The 18,556-nt window shown below is 44.1% G+C and overlaps 5 protein-coding genes and 2 non-coding genes across 7 annotated transcripts; 4 read left to right on the forward strand and 3 right to left on the reverse strand.

Annotated features, from left to right (window-relative positions):
- Positions 1-623: 623 nt before the first annotated feature.
- Positions 624-2,831, reverse strand: LOC128725131 (COP9 signalosome complex subunit 2). Its single transcript, XM_053818851.1, has 4 exons — positions 2,775-2,831; positions 2,273-2,593; positions 1,399-2,213; positions 624-1,322 (listed from the first exon to the last, which is right to left on the reverse strand). The coding sequence occupies exons 1-4, from the start codon at positions 2,829-2,831 to the stop codon at positions 1,178-1,180; spliced, it is 1,338 nt and encodes a 445-aa protein (XP_053674826.1). The 3' UTR covers positions 624-1,177.
- A 531-nt stretch (positions 2,832-3,362) lies between these two features.
- LOC128725133 (BLOC-1-related complex subunit 8 homolog) lies at positions 3,363-4,138 on the forward strand. Its single transcript, XM_053818854.1, has 3 exons — positions 3,363-3,420; positions 3,497-3,674; positions 3,731-4,138. The coding sequence occupies exons 1-3, from the start codon at positions 3,363-3,365 to the stop codon at positions 4,071-4,073; spliced, it is 579 nt and encodes a 192-aa protein (XP_053674829.1). The 3' UTR covers positions 4,074-4,138.
- Positions 4,139-4,187: 49 nt separating this feature from the next.
- On the reverse strand, positions 4,188-6,399 carry LOC128725130 (probable ATP-dependent RNA helicase pitchoune). The gene is made up of 5 exons (XM_053818850.1): positions 6,334-6,399; positions 6,112-6,234; positions 5,343-6,032; positions 4,968-5,269; positions 4,188-4,896 (listed from the first exon to the last, which is right to left on the reverse strand). Exons 1-5 carry the CDS (start codon positions 6,395-6,397, stop codon positions 4,246-4,248), a joined length of 1,830 nt encoding a protein of 609 aa, XP_053674825.1. The 5' UTR covers positions 6,398-6,399; the 3' UTR covers positions 4,188-4,245.
- Positions 6,400-6,870: 471 nt separating this feature from the next.
- Positions 6,871-8,312, forward strand: LOC128725132 (short-chain specific acyl-CoA dehydrogenase, mitochondrial-like). The gene is made up of 2 exons (XM_053818853.1): positions 6,871-6,962; positions 7,021-8,312. The coding sequence occupies exons 1-2, from the start codon at positions 6,941-6,943 to the stop codon at positions 8,211-8,213; spliced, it is 1,215 nt and encodes a 404-aa protein (XP_053674828.1). The 5' UTR covers positions 6,871-6,940; the 3' UTR covers positions 8,214-8,312.
- Positions 8,313-8,732: 420 nt separating this feature from the next.
- Trnae-cuc (transfer RNA glutamic acid (anticodon CUC)) lies at positions 8,733-8,804 on the forward strand. Its single transcript has one exon. It is a non-coding gene; the product is annotated as a tRNA-Glu (tRNA).
- A 183-nt stretch (positions 8,805-8,987) lies between these two features.
- On the reverse strand, positions 8,988-11,625 carry LOC128725127 (glycine--tRNA ligase). Its single transcript, XM_053818848.1, has 4 exons — positions 11,384-11,625; positions 9,620-11,300; positions 9,365-9,552; positions 8,988-9,293 (listed from the first exon to the last, which is right to left on the reverse strand). Exons 1-4 carry the CDS (start codon positions 11,441-11,443, stop codon positions 9,183-9,185), a joined length of 2,040 nt encoding a protein of 679 aa, XP_053674823.1. The 5' UTR covers positions 11,444-11,625; the 3' UTR covers positions 8,988-9,182.
- A 6,249-nt stretch (positions 11,626-17,874) lies between these two features.
- Positions 17,875-17,954, forward strand: Trnal-uag (transfer RNA leucine (anticodon UAG)). Its single transcript has one exon. It is a non-coding gene; the product is annotated as a tRNA-Leu (tRNA).
- Positions 17,955-18,556: the final 602 nt, after the last annotated feature.

Raw genomic sequence — 18,556 nt, forward strand, 5'->3', positions numbered from 1 at the left:
TTTTTCGAAAAACAACCGGTAACTACTCCACCGGCTCTCATTAGCGCGTGCTCGATCGTTCAAGGGAATATAACATGCACTACCGCTTGGCCTCGTTCGGCGCGTTGTCAACACGTTGCCGGAACACTTCCTAATGTGCAATTATGGTCGGGCATATCGTGTAGCGGCATGTCGATGAAAACAACGATGCATCGCTTTAAGCCATAAATTTGACACGTTCAACCATTATGCTGACCGGTGCACTTTGGCGACCTTTTTCGTGCGACCGTTGACCATCGGAGCTCGATAATGCAACAAAAAATCAGCCCATGCGATTGTAGTAGCTTTTTATTCGGCCCTAATGAACGATTTGGCAATTTAGGTGGAACATGATATGGCTGTTTCAATGTTTTTAGATAACAGCATGGAATGATTTTTATACAAAAACTCTACTCCTACATCACTTCACGTAGTTGCCATACTTATCACGACAAAACTCATGCATTAACTTTCAGAAGCAGTAAGATCAAAAACTACCTTGATTTTTAAAAAAATGGTTGGAGATCATGAGCCCGCCAAGAGGAAAAATTGATCGGATGTATTAACAGCATGGAGAGCAAGCCTATTTATGTAACAATCTGCATTCGCATGGGTTTATTACTCAATTATTGTTCTGCTTACATGCACGTATTCTCCCTGTTGTCGCGTGATTGGGTAGCCGTATCACCTGAAGCAGTGAATTTTGCACACCCTTTAACTGTATGTTGTGCCATTAATCATTCAAACCGTTCTGCCCTTCTCTGTCTCAAACTATAGCTCTGGATCACGGGTGAAAATGAATATCAATAAAACAATGAATCATTACAAGGCCGGATTGCTATTAAAAAAGGAAAACACTCCGCCCGCTGTCGTGAAAACGTCAACGACGAGGCGCAACGAGATTTCTTCCGACATCCGATGCGTGAGGCGATTTCACCCGAGATCACAGTATACCGTGAGCAGCAATATACCCTCGTGGACACTCGACTATGCTGAACACTTTAAATATTTGCTCTCCGTTCGTGCTCGGATCGCGGTTTTCATCAGCCGGAAACCAACGCACGTCTGTTGATCTCTCCTCTAAATGATGCTCTAAGCGACGCTGGGCCATTTTTTACATCATCATCGTCATCGGTAGGGCGATTCAATCAGCCTGACTTCAGGCCATCTTATTGATGATAGCCGCCTGCACAGAATTGATCTGTGTGGCGAGCTTCTCGATGGCGATATCCCGTTCGCCACATCGTGCTTCTTTGCTGAGTTCCAGGACTTGGTTCACCTGATCAATGCGACCTTGAATCGTGCTAGAAAACAATCACATGGGGGTGGAATTTAAGTATGAAAGTCAAAAACCATTATAAAAAGCTGGAGATCCCTTACTTATCTAATATGCAGGACACCAGCAAACTTTCGACTTCTGCCGGTTCGATGTTGAGCTCATTCGAAATGAAGGATATGGTAATCTTCGTGTACGGGCGGATCAGCTTTATCAACACCTGCGTGCGAATGTTTCGTAACAGATCCTCGATGTGCTCGCGTATGAACTGATCGGCCATGATGTTGTTGCGGTTGTTGCGTAAAATCGACTCGAACTCCATAATGTCGTTGTTCTGGTACGCCATCACCAGGTTCGTCATGGCAAGAATCTCCGGATCGTTCTTGTATGGTTTCGCTTCCTGCGAATCAAACGGATTGATGCCGGACTTCATCAACATGTTTGCCAGCACCAGATACTTTAGGCAGGTGGTGCGCCGGGAGGATCCCGATTCATCGTAGTTCTTGAAAGCCTCGAAGAAATCCGTGTGTGCTTTTTCAAACTCCCCCTCACGCAGATGCATCTTGCCACCGCACTCTCGAATCACGCCCATAATCAGCGGATGCGGAATGGCCGATTTGATGTGCAACGATTGCTCGTACAACGCCTTCAGTTTTTTGTTGTTCTTTTGGACTGTGTACATTTGGATTTCAAGCGCGTATATCTCAAGCAGCTGTGTCCCCTTTTTCAGATCATCCTCTCCATCGTCGGTCTGGCACGATTGGTGCAGTTGTTTTAGGATCTTCTGCAGCTTTCCGAAATCGTTCCGATCGAAGTACAACTTGCCAAGTTTAGTGTTCGTTTTGAACCACAATCGATCGTTTTTGGCGTCTTTCAATGCTTCTAGAGTCGTTTCGTAAAAATTTTGAAGTAGTTCCATCTGAAAAAATTCTCAAATTGATAGTTTCATGTGCAACGACATCAAATGCCGGTTCTTACATTTTTCGATGTCGAGATGTAATCCAAAATTGAGTTGATGGATTTCTCCGAATGATTCCTCGTGACGGCACTCTTAATGTACGTTAGCAGTTGTTTGTAGCGCGCCATCATCTCTTGGTAGTTTTGCAGCTTAAAATTCAGTTTGATCATTTGTTTGAGGGCTTTGAAACCCCATTCGCCTTTTTCGCCATTTTCCAGATCTAGCACTTTTTGAAATGATTTCAGCGCATCTTGCGGAGCTTCCTCTTTCAGTGCCTTGCTATTGTAGTACTGGTTTTCAAGATCCACATCCGGTTCCGAGTTACTGTCTTCCGAATATTCCTGCAAGCGACCAAAGAAAAGATATTCTTTCGACATTATTGCCTGAATCTAGCTATTTCTAGCGAAACTTCCAGATATTCCCAGTATGCTGATATGTTTACGGTCGCTGGTTACTCGATAACGAACAAAGAACGACTCGACCGGCCTCATCATAACATTGCATCGGTTTTGCCGAACTTACCAATCCGTAATCATCATCGTCATCGTCGCACATGAAATCGTCGTCGATGTCTGACATAGTTGGACTCTATATTCTAACAGACCTCCTTTACACGCTGTACTAGAGTGCCCTCGATTTTATTGAACCTTGCCTGATGTAAAGGTAACGCAAATGTACAGAAATTCAGCAGTACTTTGGTGAAAAAGTGGGTTTGGAAAAGTTAGGAGAAAAGTCGCGTTCGTTTTCAGCGGGGTATTGTCACCGGTGACAGCCGTGTTGTGGGCTGTATTTTGACACCCATTATGAGCTTGGGGGTAGGTATGCTTAAAACGAAAATTCTTCTAATTAAATAAACATAAACAATTTATACTAATATAAGATTTTCTCAGTATACATTGATTTTTAAACATTATTTTATTCATAAGAAATCCATATTGATGTAACTATAACATGATCTTATTGAAATTGTTTTAAATGAATATCAGTTCTCTCACCCTTCTCTGTTTGTATACAAATCTCCCTACGTATCTAGGTGTCATATTTACGTAAATATAAAACAAATCGTTTTTTGGTATACTACCAATTTTCCCTGTTATTTCGGTTGCCTTTATGAATCGAAATATGTCTTCTGTAAACGATCCCGAATTGCATGCAAAAGTGAAAAAGAGTAAGATTGTGGCATTTATTATGTATTGAAGAATATTGGTTTACGAGGTATTATTGCTTTTCAATCTGTACCGTAGCTACCGAAAAAATATCGGAAAACATGCACATAGTCGCCAACGAACCGAGCCTTGCGTTCTATCGCATTCAAGAGCATGTTCGGAAAGTTATACCGCTGATAGTGGACCGTCGGGCGGAAGTAGTACAACTGCAACAAGATTTGCAGGGAAAGTGCTACGATATGGAATATGCAATCAGGTTAGTAATAGTGTATACATTCCGTCTCAAACTCATCTATGATATTTTTTCAACAGTGCCGTCAAGGACATTGAAGCAGCTGATACTTCCTTGAAAAATGTCCAAGAGCTGTTGAAAAATGCCATCTTCCTCAAACAACAGCTAAAGTATGTCGAATCAAGGAGGCCCAAGCGAGACACGAACAGTTCCGTGTACAAAAGGCTTTCGGCCCATATCACGCTAGATTTACCGGATCTGACCGATCTGTCTGGGGTTGTGCGAGAAACGACTAACCGAGTGGAGCATATGATGTCACAGGCGAGAAATTCAAACAGCAACATCAACAATAATCCACCGGGAACGTCGAATGCCACAGGGGGTCCTGCGGAATTGCAAAGATCATACACTACGCTACACTGAAACGAAATGTACCATAACGCTAGGTCAAATTACGTTCCTTTTATTCCAATCTGTGATGTTTTAGTTTATCCCTATCTCGAAAAGAGACGCAACAATAAAGTATTATGATTTTGTTCCCATTCAAGAACACATACATAAAATGAGTTTATTCACCGATAATTGTCGTCGACGTTCATTCGATTTTCATTTTTTTCAATTGCTTCCTATCGCTGATGTGCTTAATGTTCAACTTTTCTTTTTTATCCTTATTGAGCGTTTTCAGGTATCCCTGGCCACGATTACCCGGTCGGCGTTCTGGATGATGCAACTTGAAACTCTTACCAAAATCAACATACGGAGGTTGCGTAAAGCCGAAATTTTTCGCCACCTGAACCAGATCGAGGTTACTTAGGTTAAAAACGTCTTTCATGTGGTGTCCTTCATACGCCCGAACGTATGTCTTGAACGCTAGCTTGCCCGACTGATTGAGGAAGTAGTTCTTCGACATCAGATTCTCCAGCTGCAATTGAATATCGGCTATTTTGTTCCACGAAAACTCGAACTCATTCAGCGGCACCTTTGCTTGCTTCAGATACTTCAAGTAACCAAGCTCTTCAGGACGCAGCATCAGCAGCGCGTGGCCACAAAGGTCTTCACCACGAGCCGTTCGCCCCACACGGTGAATGTATTCCTTCGTGTCGTTAGGTGGATCGTATTGAACAATCCAGTCTACCGCCGGAATATCAAGCCCACGCGCAGCAACATCGGTACACAATAAAATACCCGTCTCGGCGTTACAGAACTGGAAGAACACCGAAGTACGTTTCGCTTGCTTTTGCTTTCCCTAAAAAGATAAACATGAAAAATTTATTAAGTCACCATTGGTACTATATCTTGAATTGTATGTACACGTACATGGATCGATATCACCGGAAGATCGATGTAGTTGAACAGCTCATGATGGAACTTCACCGAAAGACAAGAGGAAAAGAACACCATGACCTTCTTCTTGCGATTCTTTTTCAGGAAAGTAAACAGCACCAGCAATCGCTTTTCCGACGGACATACAATGTAACCCTGTTCTAATCCGGTTACGGTCGCTTCCTTCTTGTTATCGTCGACGCCAACATAGATCGGCTCCGACTTCAAAGCCAACCTTCCCAACTCATCCATGCGGGATGATTGTGTGGCAGAAAAGAGCATGGTTTGCCGTTTTTCTAAAATAAAGCATAATAATACAATTAATACATTTCACAAACCTTTTCATGCACCATGCATTTGTTGACATACTTGGCAAAATGCTGATGATCTGTTTCAAATCCTCTTCAAATCCTATCTCAAGGATGCGATCGCACTCATCAATTATCAAACACTGTAGGTTCTTGTACAAAAAGTTTGGCGTTGATTTCAAATGATCCAACAAACGTCCCGGCGTTGCAACAATGATATTGATTCCCTTGGCTAACTTTTCGTTCTCCGTGTGACGGCTGGCACCACCCATGAGCAGTCCATACGTCTGGCAATGGTGGGTCATGAGCTCTTTAAGCACACCAAAGATCTGCATGGCCAATTCGCGAGTAGGCGAAATAATAATAATGCCAGCTCCATTTCGAGGCTTGAATCGCAGCTTATGAATCAACTCGACCGCCGGGATAAGGAAGGCCAATGTTTTACCGCTGCCAGTTTTTGCCGATCCAACCAAATCACGACCTTCTAGTAGCGGCGGAATCGCTTTCGCCTGAATTTCCGTCATTTTTGTGAATCCCATTTCGGCAATCGCTTTCATAGTGTTGTCCGATACGTTTCCTTCGAGAGATTTGAACTCCCGATTACCGAGTAGAATCTCATACGCCGTATTGCTAGTTACTTGCGGAGTAGGTTCTTCTGGCGTTTCCTCTTCATCGCCCAGCTGGTCACTATCCGAAGCTTGTTCTTCATTTTCTTCCTCATCATCTGTATCCTCTTGAGGACGCTTTACACCTGAAAGCAAGTATAAGATGCAATGCTCAGATCTTGAAGTTGCTTCAATCACGCCACACCAAATAAAAAAACCACAAACCTCGTCCACTTTGCAAGTCGTTCGTTACTGGAACAGGTTTCTTAGTTTTTTTCTTTAAATTTTGCTTTCCCTTGGAGGAGGGCTCCTCCTGTTCGTAGATATCGTCTAAATCCTCTACTGATGCTAGAGGTAAATTGAAAATTAGTATTATTTACATAAAAACGCGTTGCAAAGCAAAAGCGCATGTAAGCAACAGCCGGTAGCGTGGTGAAGCTCACTTACCATGTCCGTTTTTCGCATTTCCATTTACCACGGCAGGAATCTTCACCTTACTCTTCTTGCCCATGGTGGAAATCTTAAGCAACAACAATTAATACTATAAATTATTCAGAAATACACTCAATTTTACACGTTTTTCGAGAACCTAGTCGCATACACGTGCGCCAGCATTGACAATTGATGTTGATATTGAGTTGTAATGACTGTTGTCAAAATATGAAAGATACGTATTCATGGATCTAAAACGTCGAGCTCACGGTTAAGTTTATATATTTTATTGAATATTAATTTAATCAATTAGCTTAAAAATATGGAATAACTTTTACAAATGTGTGGCTTTTCAAAGTTGTAAATTTATTGGATAAATTACCTCAACCATCACTGCAAAAGTACGTCAACACAGTTTGTATTCATTTTTTTTAATAGCAAAACAAATTACGTTGCATCCTACGAGCAACACAAAGTGCTGTGTCGAAAATACGGTCAATTTGCATTTTTGTTTAAAATGCAAAGGGCATTGGTCATAAAGTTTAGTGCATTGGCTTTACTCGTAACGAATGTCAATAGAAATTAGCTTAAATATTTGATATAAAGAGATTTTACCCCTACAATGTTTCGTAAGCTGTCTACTGGTAAGGTATATTTTTTGTTTATCCACCAGCAACAGATAAGAATTATCTATTTTTACAGCATCTGGAACCCGTTTGGTCTTATCACGCCAATTCAGTGTCTGTGAGCTATCCCGGGAGCATAAGGAAATTCAACAGCTATGTCGGCGATTTAGTGATCATGAATTGAAACCGGCGGCAAGTGCGATTGATCGCAATGGAACGTTTCCCGCGGAACATATTGCCAAGCTGGCAAAACTAGGACTGATGAGGGTGACTGTGTCTCCAAACTATGGTGGCTCTGGGATGGATATGCTCTCGTTATCAATCATCGTGGAAGAACTTTCTAGGGGATGTGGAAGCACTGGTTCGATTGTATCTATTCATAACTGCCTTTACGCCAACCTGTTGAATCGCCTTGGTACGGATGAACAACGTGAGAGATTTTTTAACAAATACGATAGTAAAACCATCGGAGCATTCGCACTCAGCGAAGCCGGTGCGGGCTCTGACGTAGCTGCTTTGGCGACGACAGCGAAGAAAGATTCTAATGGCAGTTGGATATTGAATGGTACGAAGGCTTGGGTAACATCTGGCATTGAAGCTGTAGCGGGAATTGTATTTGCCACCGTGGATTCTTCGCTAAGACACAAAGGGATTACGGCATTTCTAATTGATTTCAATGATGGCAATTTAGATGGATTGTATAGAGGTCCACCGCAGGATAAACTAGGAATTCGTGGAACATCAACTTGCGATTTGGTACTAGACAATGTGCGTGTACCAGAAGCTAACATTCTAGGTTCGATTGGGGGCGGAATGCGAATTGCCATGGAACAACTCGATCGTGCTCGAATCGGGATAGCTTCGCAAGCCATTGGAATAGGCCAAGCTGCTCTTGAGACGGCTGTAGAGTACGCGAATCATCGTGCAGCATTCGGTGGCACCCTGATTGATCTTCCTGCCGTGCGTACGAGAATAGCCGAGATTTCTATAAGAATTGAAACGGCTCGCTTGCTAGTTCGAAAAGCTGCTGGTGAAATTGATCGCGGACAACGTGCAACGAAAAGCTGTTCTATGGCCAAATGGCTAGCAGGAGAAACGGCAACGTTCGCGGCTCATGGCTGTCAGCAGATTCTTGGTGGGATGGGCTATGTGAAAAATTTGCCGGCTGAACGATTGTACCGAGATGCACGTATTACTGAAATATATGGTGGAGTAACTGACGTTCAAAAGATGATCGTTGCGGATCAGACGATCAAAGAACTGGAGTGATATAACCGGTATAACCGAATATTTTGTCGGACGAGCACAATTCAATTGTGCTCTTTATTATTTTTACATATATGGTTAACAGGAAATGTCTGAAAGACTCAAGGGTGTATTTTTAGATTACTTTTTAAAGCTCATAGGAATGGTAAAAATATACAAATATACGAATGAACGACGTTTGTTTCTTTAAAAAAATGCTGGTCATGTTAACGATCCAAATCATATAGTCCTTTTGTACATACCGCGGTCACCCACGTGGACACAGGATGCGTGGTATTTCCAATCTGCGATGGAGTCATGGCTTTGACGAGTCTGCTTAAAAGACCAGCATAATTGATCGGAAACATAAGAAAATGAGCGTTTCGAGTTTCTTTTGCAGTAGTCAAAACCTCGAGGCGGTTGTAGAGCCTGTTAAGTAAATGCTAAGCATTTTATTAATTTATCCAAATATATTTGAATGTCCTGTTATTAGAGATTTCTAAGAATATTCAAAACCGTGCTATCTGAAGGCATTTTCATCAGTCCCATATTGTCTAGTGGTTAGGATATCCGGCTCTCACCCGGAAGGCCCGGGTTCGATTCCCGGTATGGGAAACTCTTTTTTGTTGATACACTGAAGCCTCTTTTTTTCATCGGAGGTTTATTATAACTTTCTTTTTAGTTTACATCATTTCATTTTGAATCTCTTCGATTATTTAAAGGAAACAATCTTTCTTTAATTCATAATTTATTACAAACACAATTTGTAGCGTCGCGGATGTAACTTTATTCTGAGGTTAAATGCTAACAAATCAATTGTTTCACTGTTTCAACTTCTTGACAAAAGCCTGTTGCCAAACTAAAGCTCAAACATTACATAAAATGCATAAGTGTTGATGCGCAAACTGATCACTGGATCAAAGGCAAGTAGTTTTAATGTCATTTTAGCTTCAAACATTGCGCTTTCTTCCGATGTCCAAGTGCAAGTGATGTTTACTTGGCCGATGCTTCCTGCTGCTCAAACCTAGGATACTTCAATTCAACTTGTTCCCAACTGCCACGACCGGTTGCTAGATCGCGGATAGTGTTTGCAACCTCGTCCAACTGAAATCATACAACGAAATCATTGATAACTGGGTCGGTTTCAAAAGAGGGTGGCCATATAGCAAACTTACCCCAATGCGCACTTGCTTCATCGAGTCACGTTCACGCAGTGTTACCGTGTGCGGTTCCTTGAGCGTATCAAAGTCGATCGTGATGCCGTACGGGATGGCGATCTCGTCCGTGCGTGCGTAACGACGACCGATCGAGCCACTGGAATCGTCCACCTTATGCGACACATCCACTGACGTAAGGGCGCAAGCTGGAAGAAAAGAAAAAGTTAATTTACATGAAACATTTCTGCTGCACTCTGTTCGAGGGTGACTTACAAATCTTCTTCACGAACGGAGCAAACTCGGCATTATTACTCAGCGGAAGTACGGAACATTTGAGCGGAGCCACCACCGGCGGCAACGAGAAGTAGCTGCGCTGCTCATCCCCTTCGCGCATCCGGAAGCTGTGCTCCAGCAGCGAGTACATAATTCGTCCAATGCCAAACGAGGGCTCTATCACGCTGGGCGTAATTTCCTCCACGTGGACGGTTTTCGAGTTTGTTTTTACCGCGATCAGATCACCGGTAAGCTTCACCTCGGCTCCATTAACCGCGAGCGTGTGCTCTCCGCTCGCTCCCAGATTCCGCCCGATGCCTTCCACCTCGTCGAGGCTGAGCTTAGCGAGCGCCTCCGTGATAGCCTTTGCATCCTTTTTGAACGCCTTACCGATGGCGGCCTTGTTCGGTACAACTTCCGTCACTTCGATTGTCTTCGGTGCCGGAAGTTTCTTTTCCGCGACCAGCTTCACGCCCGTTGCGTTCGTGTGCTGCGTGAGATCGTACGCTGACCGATCAGCACAGCCAACACACTCGATCCATCCGTAGCTCGTCAGGCATTCCGCGTCCCAGCAATCGCACGCGTAATGCGCCATCTCGTTACCCATGTGCTGTCGGAAACGCAACCTGTCTGGCAGGATTCCGATACGGTGCAGGAACAGCTGGATGCGCGCCATAAAGTAGCCGAGCGTTTCGTTCGCAACTAGCCCACTGGCTACGGCATCTCCGATCCGGATCTGTTGGGCGCTCTTGCCGTCCATCTGGTTGCAGGCGGAGTACAGCGTCATTACCGTGTCGGCCACGTTCTCGAACTTCGGGTGGTCCTTCGCAAGCGGATCGCAGAAATGCTCAATCTCGCACATCGTGAACTCGCGCACCCGAATCAACCCGGAACGGGGAGATATTTCGTTACGGAAGCTGTTTCCGATTTGTGCCGCTGCGAACGGCAACCGACCCTGATTGAACTCTAGCAACCGCTTGAAGTTCACAAAGATGCCTTGGGCCGTCTCGGGGCGCAGAAAGCCCTTCACCAGGCCTGTGGGGCCAATTTGCGTGCCAAACATCAGATTGAATTCGATCGGCTCCGTCAGATCGTTGCCAGTAATAGGCGATTTCATGTTGAACTTGCGCAAGATGGCCGCCATCTCGTCCTTCGTCATACCGTCCAGCTTGATCACGATGTCGGCGCACTCGTCCTTCAGCTCCACCGTGGCGTCCTTCGCAGCGGCCAACTTCTCCAGGTGATTCTTGATCAGATGATCCAACCGGAAGCACTCGCCGTTCTTCACGTCCTTGGTCATGAGATCCGCGAAACGATCCACGTGGCCAGATGCCTTTAGGACGGGTTCGGGCGTTAGAATCGAACAGTCCACCTCGAGCATTTGCTCCTCGAGGACGAAAAACTGCCGCCACGTGTTGATCATGTTCGACTTGAGCGCACATCCCATCGGACCGAAATCGTACTGGCCCGTAATGCCACCGTAGATGGCAAAGCTTTGGTCGTAGAAGAACCGCCGCTTGAGCAAATCTTCCATGCGCGCCCGGTCAAAGCTGGCCACCTGTGGCGCTAGGCTCAACTCGCGATCCTCGAGCACCTTCTTCCGGGCCTTCAGCTCATTGACCGCTTTCTTAACGTCAATTTCCGGAGCACCTTCGCTCTTAAGCTTTCGCACCAGATCACCCTACAAACGCAAGGCAGCCAATACGTTGCATCATTAGAAAACATGCCAAACAAACAAACGCTTCGTGCGTAATGTATGCATACCTGTTCTTTTACGGCCTCGCGCAAAGGCGCCAGCTCGGCCTCAATCTTTGGATCAGTCATATTTTCCAACAGCTGCAGGCGTAGCTTTACGTCTCGATGTTTTTTGTTCGATCCCCAATGGAACGGTTTGGTGCTGGTCGAGTCACGTTGGTTGGCTGCTACCGTGTACAAACGCCGTTGTTCCGCACGATTCCACTCGTTACGGTGAAGATCGTGTTGCTGGAGGTATGTGGATAGTGTGTGCAAACTAGCAACGACACGGACGCTGGCCGGATAGGGTCCTTGGCAGAGATGGCGCACTGTTCGGGAACTGCCTTTCGGCACTAATCTACTGAGGGAGTTGAGAAAGAGCTGAGTGGACATTTACGAACAGAATCCTTCACCATCCGTTGGAACAATTGTCACCAACAGCAGCGGACGTGAGGAACCACGTTTGGGGGCACACTTTAAGCCACGTTAATCACGAATTCGGAACATTTATTTCAGCAGTTTTTCACCGGCATGCTTTCCTATTTTGCACTCGTATTTTTTATTTTGATGACGTTTCTCTACGCATGAAGGTTTTTTGTTGTTGACAGCACGAGAATGTCTCGCCTTAAATAAAGTGTGATTTTATCAAATTTTCTTTGAAATTCATCCAACTAGTTGACTGTGATTAAATCAATTGTTGAAATTCAATCAAAACAATTAATTTAATGCCTATTTTTGAATACATAGTTGTGAAAATTATTACTCATTATCTCGTGTACATCTCGCACCGTTTGAAGGGCCCTGTAGTGCTGTCAAATCATGCTGGCAACATATGCTGTCACAAATGGCTTACTATTTGAAATTTAAATTTGAATACCTTCTGAAACACATTTCGTCCTTTTTTTAATAAACGAACATCCTTCAAGGATGCTGAACTCATAAACATAATATTCTTATCATCAATTAAACGTTCTTCATTTCTCTTAACAGAACTATCGTATTGAAGCAACTCAAGAACGAAACATTTTTGCAGGGCTTTGTTGGTCAGGTTTCAAATGTTTTTCAAATACAGCAGTTATTTTCTTAATGTAGTTTAAAAGAAAATAATAAGGAACTTCACAAAACTGATCACTTTTTTGATGAACTATAAGTCTAACACGCCATTAAGGTATATAAATTAGAGCCTACTCCATTCTACGGACATATACATCGACAGTTATATCTAGTATTAAATCAAGTTATTATCTCATCAAATGCATAACCATAGGGGAATCTTAAAGATTAGAATAATTATTTGTTAAAAGAATAGGAATCTCCTATAAGGACAATTCATTTTCAGCATTCTTTTGTTCGCTAAGCTGAATATGTCGAAGGCTGTTATTGTTAAAGTAACAGGCAGAACAGAAATTTTTTTATTGATTTTAAAACCACACCCAACGTATGTTAATCAACTCGAACGCCTGGTAGCACTAATCCTGCCTCCCACCTTCACAAGATGAATCGAACGGAAAGCGACCCGATGCACTTGCAGCCACTCAATCATGCAAATCATCTTTAAGCCACCATAACCATAACCTTGCTCAACATGAGTTTGGTTGACAAAAAGAAGAACAGCAAAAAAGGGAACAATAATCGTCCAAATAATGAAAACAAAGAGAAAAAAAAACCATCGAGCTACTGCTACCACCGACGTGGAACTGACTGGGCAGAGCATAGTAAACAAAAAATAAAGCTGAAATATTTTACAAACATTTGTCAGAGGGCTACCCGGCTTCAGCAGCCAGTTTTACCGGATCTCGCAGCTTGGGCGAAGATGTGGTGGCTGGGGTTTGGATTTGGAATTGGTTCGGTTTGTGCGGATTTTATGTTTTTCAAAATATGTAGACATTTAAACACACAAACATAACACTCGCCTCGAAATACAATCTCCGCACCCTGCGGTCACGCTACACGGCTGGGTTCCTTCCCGAAGGAGCGCACAGCAGAAGAAAATAGTAACAGAGAAAAAAATAATAATAATTACATATTTTTGTTCAACTTTTGAATGGCGTAGTAAACAGCTCGAGCCCCTCTGTTTTGTAAGCAACCGCGGGAGAGGTTAGGCGTGGATAAGAATCGCGAAGCTGAAAGTGATTTACGTTTATTTTTTCGCCACAATAACAACAATCAAATAACATTCAATTTACGGCTCCATTACTTATCGCGTGTGGAGTGTTTTTTTGTTGTTGTTGGTAATTTTTTTGTTTAACGAAATCGATCCACAAGGGCCGGTTTTTTGGTAATTCGATTCAGCCATTCATCAGCCGCCAGGATTCTCAAAGCTGGCTTCTAAGCCAAGAGAACCTACCTACTCTAGTTAGCATAATCTGCCGCGCTGCCATGGTAACGATGGGTGACGTTGCAACGCGCGCAATGGTCGAACTTAGTAAACATGCCAAAAAAGTTTACCAAACATAATACGGAATATTTACAAACACGCGGCGTTTCGGCGGTGGCAATGAGTCGCCTAAACCGCACGGAGATGTCTCGCAAGGGTGGCATGTGCGGCGGAAGATTTGGGTGATGATGGGCGCGCTTAGTCGAACATAATTTAGCCCACCATTGACTGGTTGGTGACAGGTTTAGGTACTAATATTTTTTGTTTTCCTCTTCGCACGTGTTTCGGGTTCGGTACTGGTACAGCTTCTCGCAATCCGTACCGCTTCCCGAAAGGTGCACGGGACGTTGTTATGACTTCACGGTAACCGTATGTTGCTGGTTCGCGCCACCGATGAAGTTGTCCTTTTGGTTAATGTAATCTGTAGCTTTAGTTATTAGAAATGCCCTCAAAGCTCTGGGCAGTTCTAACAAATGCCGTGTCAGTCTAGCTTGATTGATTATTTGCGTTTAGCTAATCTGCACAACACAGTGTATAATCTCGTCAACACTCAGGTGCATTTTGTTTCGCATGTTCCGTTCGATGCAGCGTCCGGTTAGTTAATCATGATTTAGTACCGAAGCAAGACACACTAGTCTCAAGGTAGACCATCGTCTGAGCATCATCATCGGGATTGGGAAGGATTAGGTAAGACTGGACAAATAAATGTTTTGGCCACGATGGCCAGCGGTTTTTGGGAGTGTTTATTTTTGTGTCAACGGGATTCTTGTTGACTAGAGGGTATTTTATTGCGGTGTGATGTCTGCATATTTCATAATATTTTGCTTAAAAATTATACGTTTGAAAGGGTTATTTTTATAAGCAAACTGTCTCACGACACGATCGTTTTGGTTTCGATTGTATATAGGATACAAATTGAAAAAGTCTTAAGACAAACAGAGTATTTCTTCATTCGTTTTCTTTACACATATGGTGAGCTTTAAGTAAAATCGCATATAAAACGAATAAGAAAAATACAAAAACGACTTTATTTCAATTTTCAAGCAAAACTAAAAACCCTTCAGCAGCAGGATAGTGACACTTTAATTTGGATTATCCGTTTTTTTTTTTCAAAAGTCAAAACACAGCCCAATCAAATGGCACGTGTTTAAACAGTTATGACGCATTTCAAGCAGCTAGTGCACTGGACTTCGGAAATCCTGCTATCTGCGCCCATTCCCATATGCCAAGCTCTTATCAGAAGATCAATTCGAGTGCACCGCGCCAATCAAATTGCATCCCTGCATGATGGTTTGATTTCCTCCGCCTCGTCCTTCTTCAATTTCTAGCCGCTCTAGAGCCCGGTAATTAACGGCTTGTTATGCCGTAGTTTATTTTGCTCTCCTTTTTTACCCAACGCTCGATGCCGTCCCGGGGATTGCACGGGGAGAGAGATTGTTATGATCGCCATAGGACACTGGTTCGCGATCGCGATGGTTGAGATGTTTTGCTAAATACAGATGCCAAGTGCAGATTAGCCTGCCGGGCTGCAACCAGGACGTGGTTCAAGGAACATCACTTGGGTGTTCCCTGATGGCAGCTTTCCGTCGCCTGGTCGTCCCACCCACTCACAGACCGGTTGCATCAGTTGCAGTTCCAGTAATTAGCAGCCTTGCAGCAGCCGTTGACTGATTTGTTTATGCACTCCGATTGTGATGCGTTTCCGGTATCCTGTTGCAAACACTGTCATCGGCGTTTTATTTGATACTGCAGTGCGTAAACACTCGGCATCATTTGAAAGTGGGAAAATCGTTCCGGGGTTGTTAATGGGGGAATTAATTAATGTAATTAGCACCCATAAACACCTGTTGTTGTTTAAAATTTTGAAGGAAGCTCCTTACACTTCTTGTGTTGATAACATGCGCTTTCTAATTACAATGATGTAATCAATGATCAACGCTGTGGAGCCTTTCAAATGTATTCATTGCAGGAACCTATAGAAGTTGATGGGCAATAATTTCACCATAAAGAAATTCGCCATTCAACCGATCGAGGAACGTCTGATGCAACCCACCAACTGCAACGGCTCATGCCATTTTCTGGCGAATCGATCTTCCCGATCCTATTGCCACGGAATTGGTGTCGATCACACCAACGACCCCCCGCCCAGGGAAACCTGACGGAGCCTCCGTGCGATAAACGTAGCCCTTATCAGGGCCGGAGGTCGGCTGAATTCCGTCTAAGCAAAGCGTCCACCCAGCGCCACATGACGCATATCACGTCCACGGGCCTCGATCGAGCAAGAGCGAAGCAGGGGCGTCCTTAGCACGGAAAGGTTATCACCGGATCGGTATCACCGTGGCCCCCGTGCGAGTGCCGTCCCTCGTCGGTCAAGATCACGTTGTTTCCACTTTGCCACGCAGTTGGAAGAGATTTCATCCGGCGATGGCCGGTTGGATTGAAAGACGCGAAAATGTCCGGGAGAGACTACATTTTTCGAGGCTAGTTCTGGTTCCGTGTAAGGGTTGGAGGCATCCGTATTGACTTTGTAATTATTCATTCTCCATTTTGAATGTCTGTTGTAGCCCTAAAACAATGAGAGTACTTTCAATAGCTATCTGATCAAGCCTTTCATTGCATCAATCAAGGATATTGCGATCAATATTCTCGAATTAAATGAATATTTAATCGTAGAAGTGTTCCGAAAGAGGTTTTAGAATCCTTACACTCAACTCAGAAATGGTTTATTCATAGCATCAGATAAAGATGGTTGTTGCACGTACTAAAGGACAGAAAAGTGATCGTTTCGTTGGAAGCAAATTTCCACTAACCGGCCACGAGGATCGGCACTCGACCGCCTCTCGGGCTTGGATTTTTTTTCCACCCTCCAAAAACCCAACCTCTCGCCTCTCGGCTCGGATGGACGGAAATAAATTACATGCATTTATGAAAACACGTGTTCACGCGCGTTAAACGCTGTCGTCACCGGGCGGTTGTTGGGAACGTGCACCCGCACCGACCGGAACGGGCCACAGGGAACGCGGTAAAGTGGCTTTTTGTTTCGGGAAAAATCTCCAAATATTCCAAGGGTTTGTACGATCGACTGCAAGAGACTGCAGTCAAGAGTGCATCGTACATCATCGTGCGATCGCGTCCGCTTGCTTGAGGGTGATTCCATTTGAGCGGGCTTTTTTCTCCCTCCCGAGGGAAATATTGCCCTGAAAAGTAGTGAGCCACCCTTCGCGTGTGAGACAGGGATTCTTGGTAGCTTCTCGGCTTTGACGGTGGACGATAATTCATCTACCGTCGGAAGCCTCGCGACAGGGATGCTGAAAAATGCACCAAAAATGCATCGCCGGTGCAGTTACGCGCACCGGCACGGGTAAAGGGGGACGAGAGAGCTAATTTGTTTATTTTGCCTTTCGGCTCGGAGAGTAAAAATACCAAACAACTTAAATATTATTAAATATTTGTCACATTACCATCCATCATGCGAGGGTTAATTCGATATGGGGGAGGTGCATTCGAGGTACCGGGACAGGGCCTTTCCGAAAGAGGCCAGTAGGAGGCGAGAAAACTGGTACGAAAATGAATACGATATCGGCGTGATTATGGGTCCAGCGCGCTTAGAGCAAATCCAGCGAGGGCATCTTGACTAATGGGAGCATATGCTGCCGTGCGCCTGGTGGGAAGTAGTTATCCGTTCGGTCCCGTTTCCGGTGGGTAGTGAACGTTTTCCAAAACAATAAATGATGAGGCTTAATTAGTGATATGTCTGTTTTTTCTTCTTTAGAAAACGTCCCTTACCATCGCGAACGGTTTTGTACTGCGATTGATGAATGATTTGTGGGCACTCGTAACCAAGAGCGGATGGAGAATCTACGTTTTCCTAGCTGCTGGAGCTTTATTTGATGAAAATGCGATCGTTTCTCAAGAAAGGGGTTGTGAAAAGAAGCGTTTTTATGAACAAAAAAACATTGGTAAGGGTATGATTTACGTTAATTCTACTTGGAAGACTGGGAACATCAAACGGTAGGTAAACGAAATGCATGATTTACATGAAATGCATGAAAGGGCATTTTATGCTGATAATGTAATGATTATGTAAACACCGCTTGATTACCCCTTATAGCTCTACAGTAATGAACACTGCGCAGCCCCGGAGGGCAGCGTGGCCGAGCGGTCTAAGGCGCTGGTTTTAGGCACCAGTCAGAAATGGCGTGGGTTCGAATCCCACCGCTGTCAAAATACTTTTTTATGATTTGCATCTATCCGCATGCACACAATATCCTTTGAATAGTTTTTTTTATTGTATAATGTTTTAGCTAAATTACCACGAGAACAGAAAATAAAGTAGTATAGCTAAGCTCTCAAATTTCTTTTAACACAATTTCTCAACATTTTATATATGATAAAGGTTTCCCACAAGTCTCTCGCTTACATTTGCAACATTGATTTACTCGCGTGCATAATCCTTCGTACATTTCCACTGCCACAATCGATGCATTTGTACAGCTGCTGGGCTTTTCTATAGGCACGATTGCCACCTCGGGAGTGCGCAAGTGTGAAAAACGTACAACGAAAGAAAAAGAAAAAATCGAGAAACAAAACGTCTTCATCAGCCTTCACACGCAAAAGAGCCACTCAAAGATCCGGCCGTAAGGTGAAATTTGATCCCCCGAGGCAAAACCCCTTTCGCGCATAAATCATGACTTAACGCGAGGACGAAAATGGGCACCCCCCCCCCCTCCACGCCCTCTCGGGAAACCTTCAGCCGTTACGCAGCGGTAGCAGCATCCCTCGCGCCACACACTCACATAAATATATTTATGCTGCGCCCGGCGGCT

Source organism: Anopheles nili, chromosome 3 (assembly GCF_943737925.1).
Source record: "Anopheles nili chromosome 3, idAnoNiliSN_F5_01, whole genome shotgun sequence".
Lineage (NCBI taxonomy): Eukaryota > Metazoa > Arthropoda > Insecta > Diptera > Culicidae > Anopheles > Anopheles nili.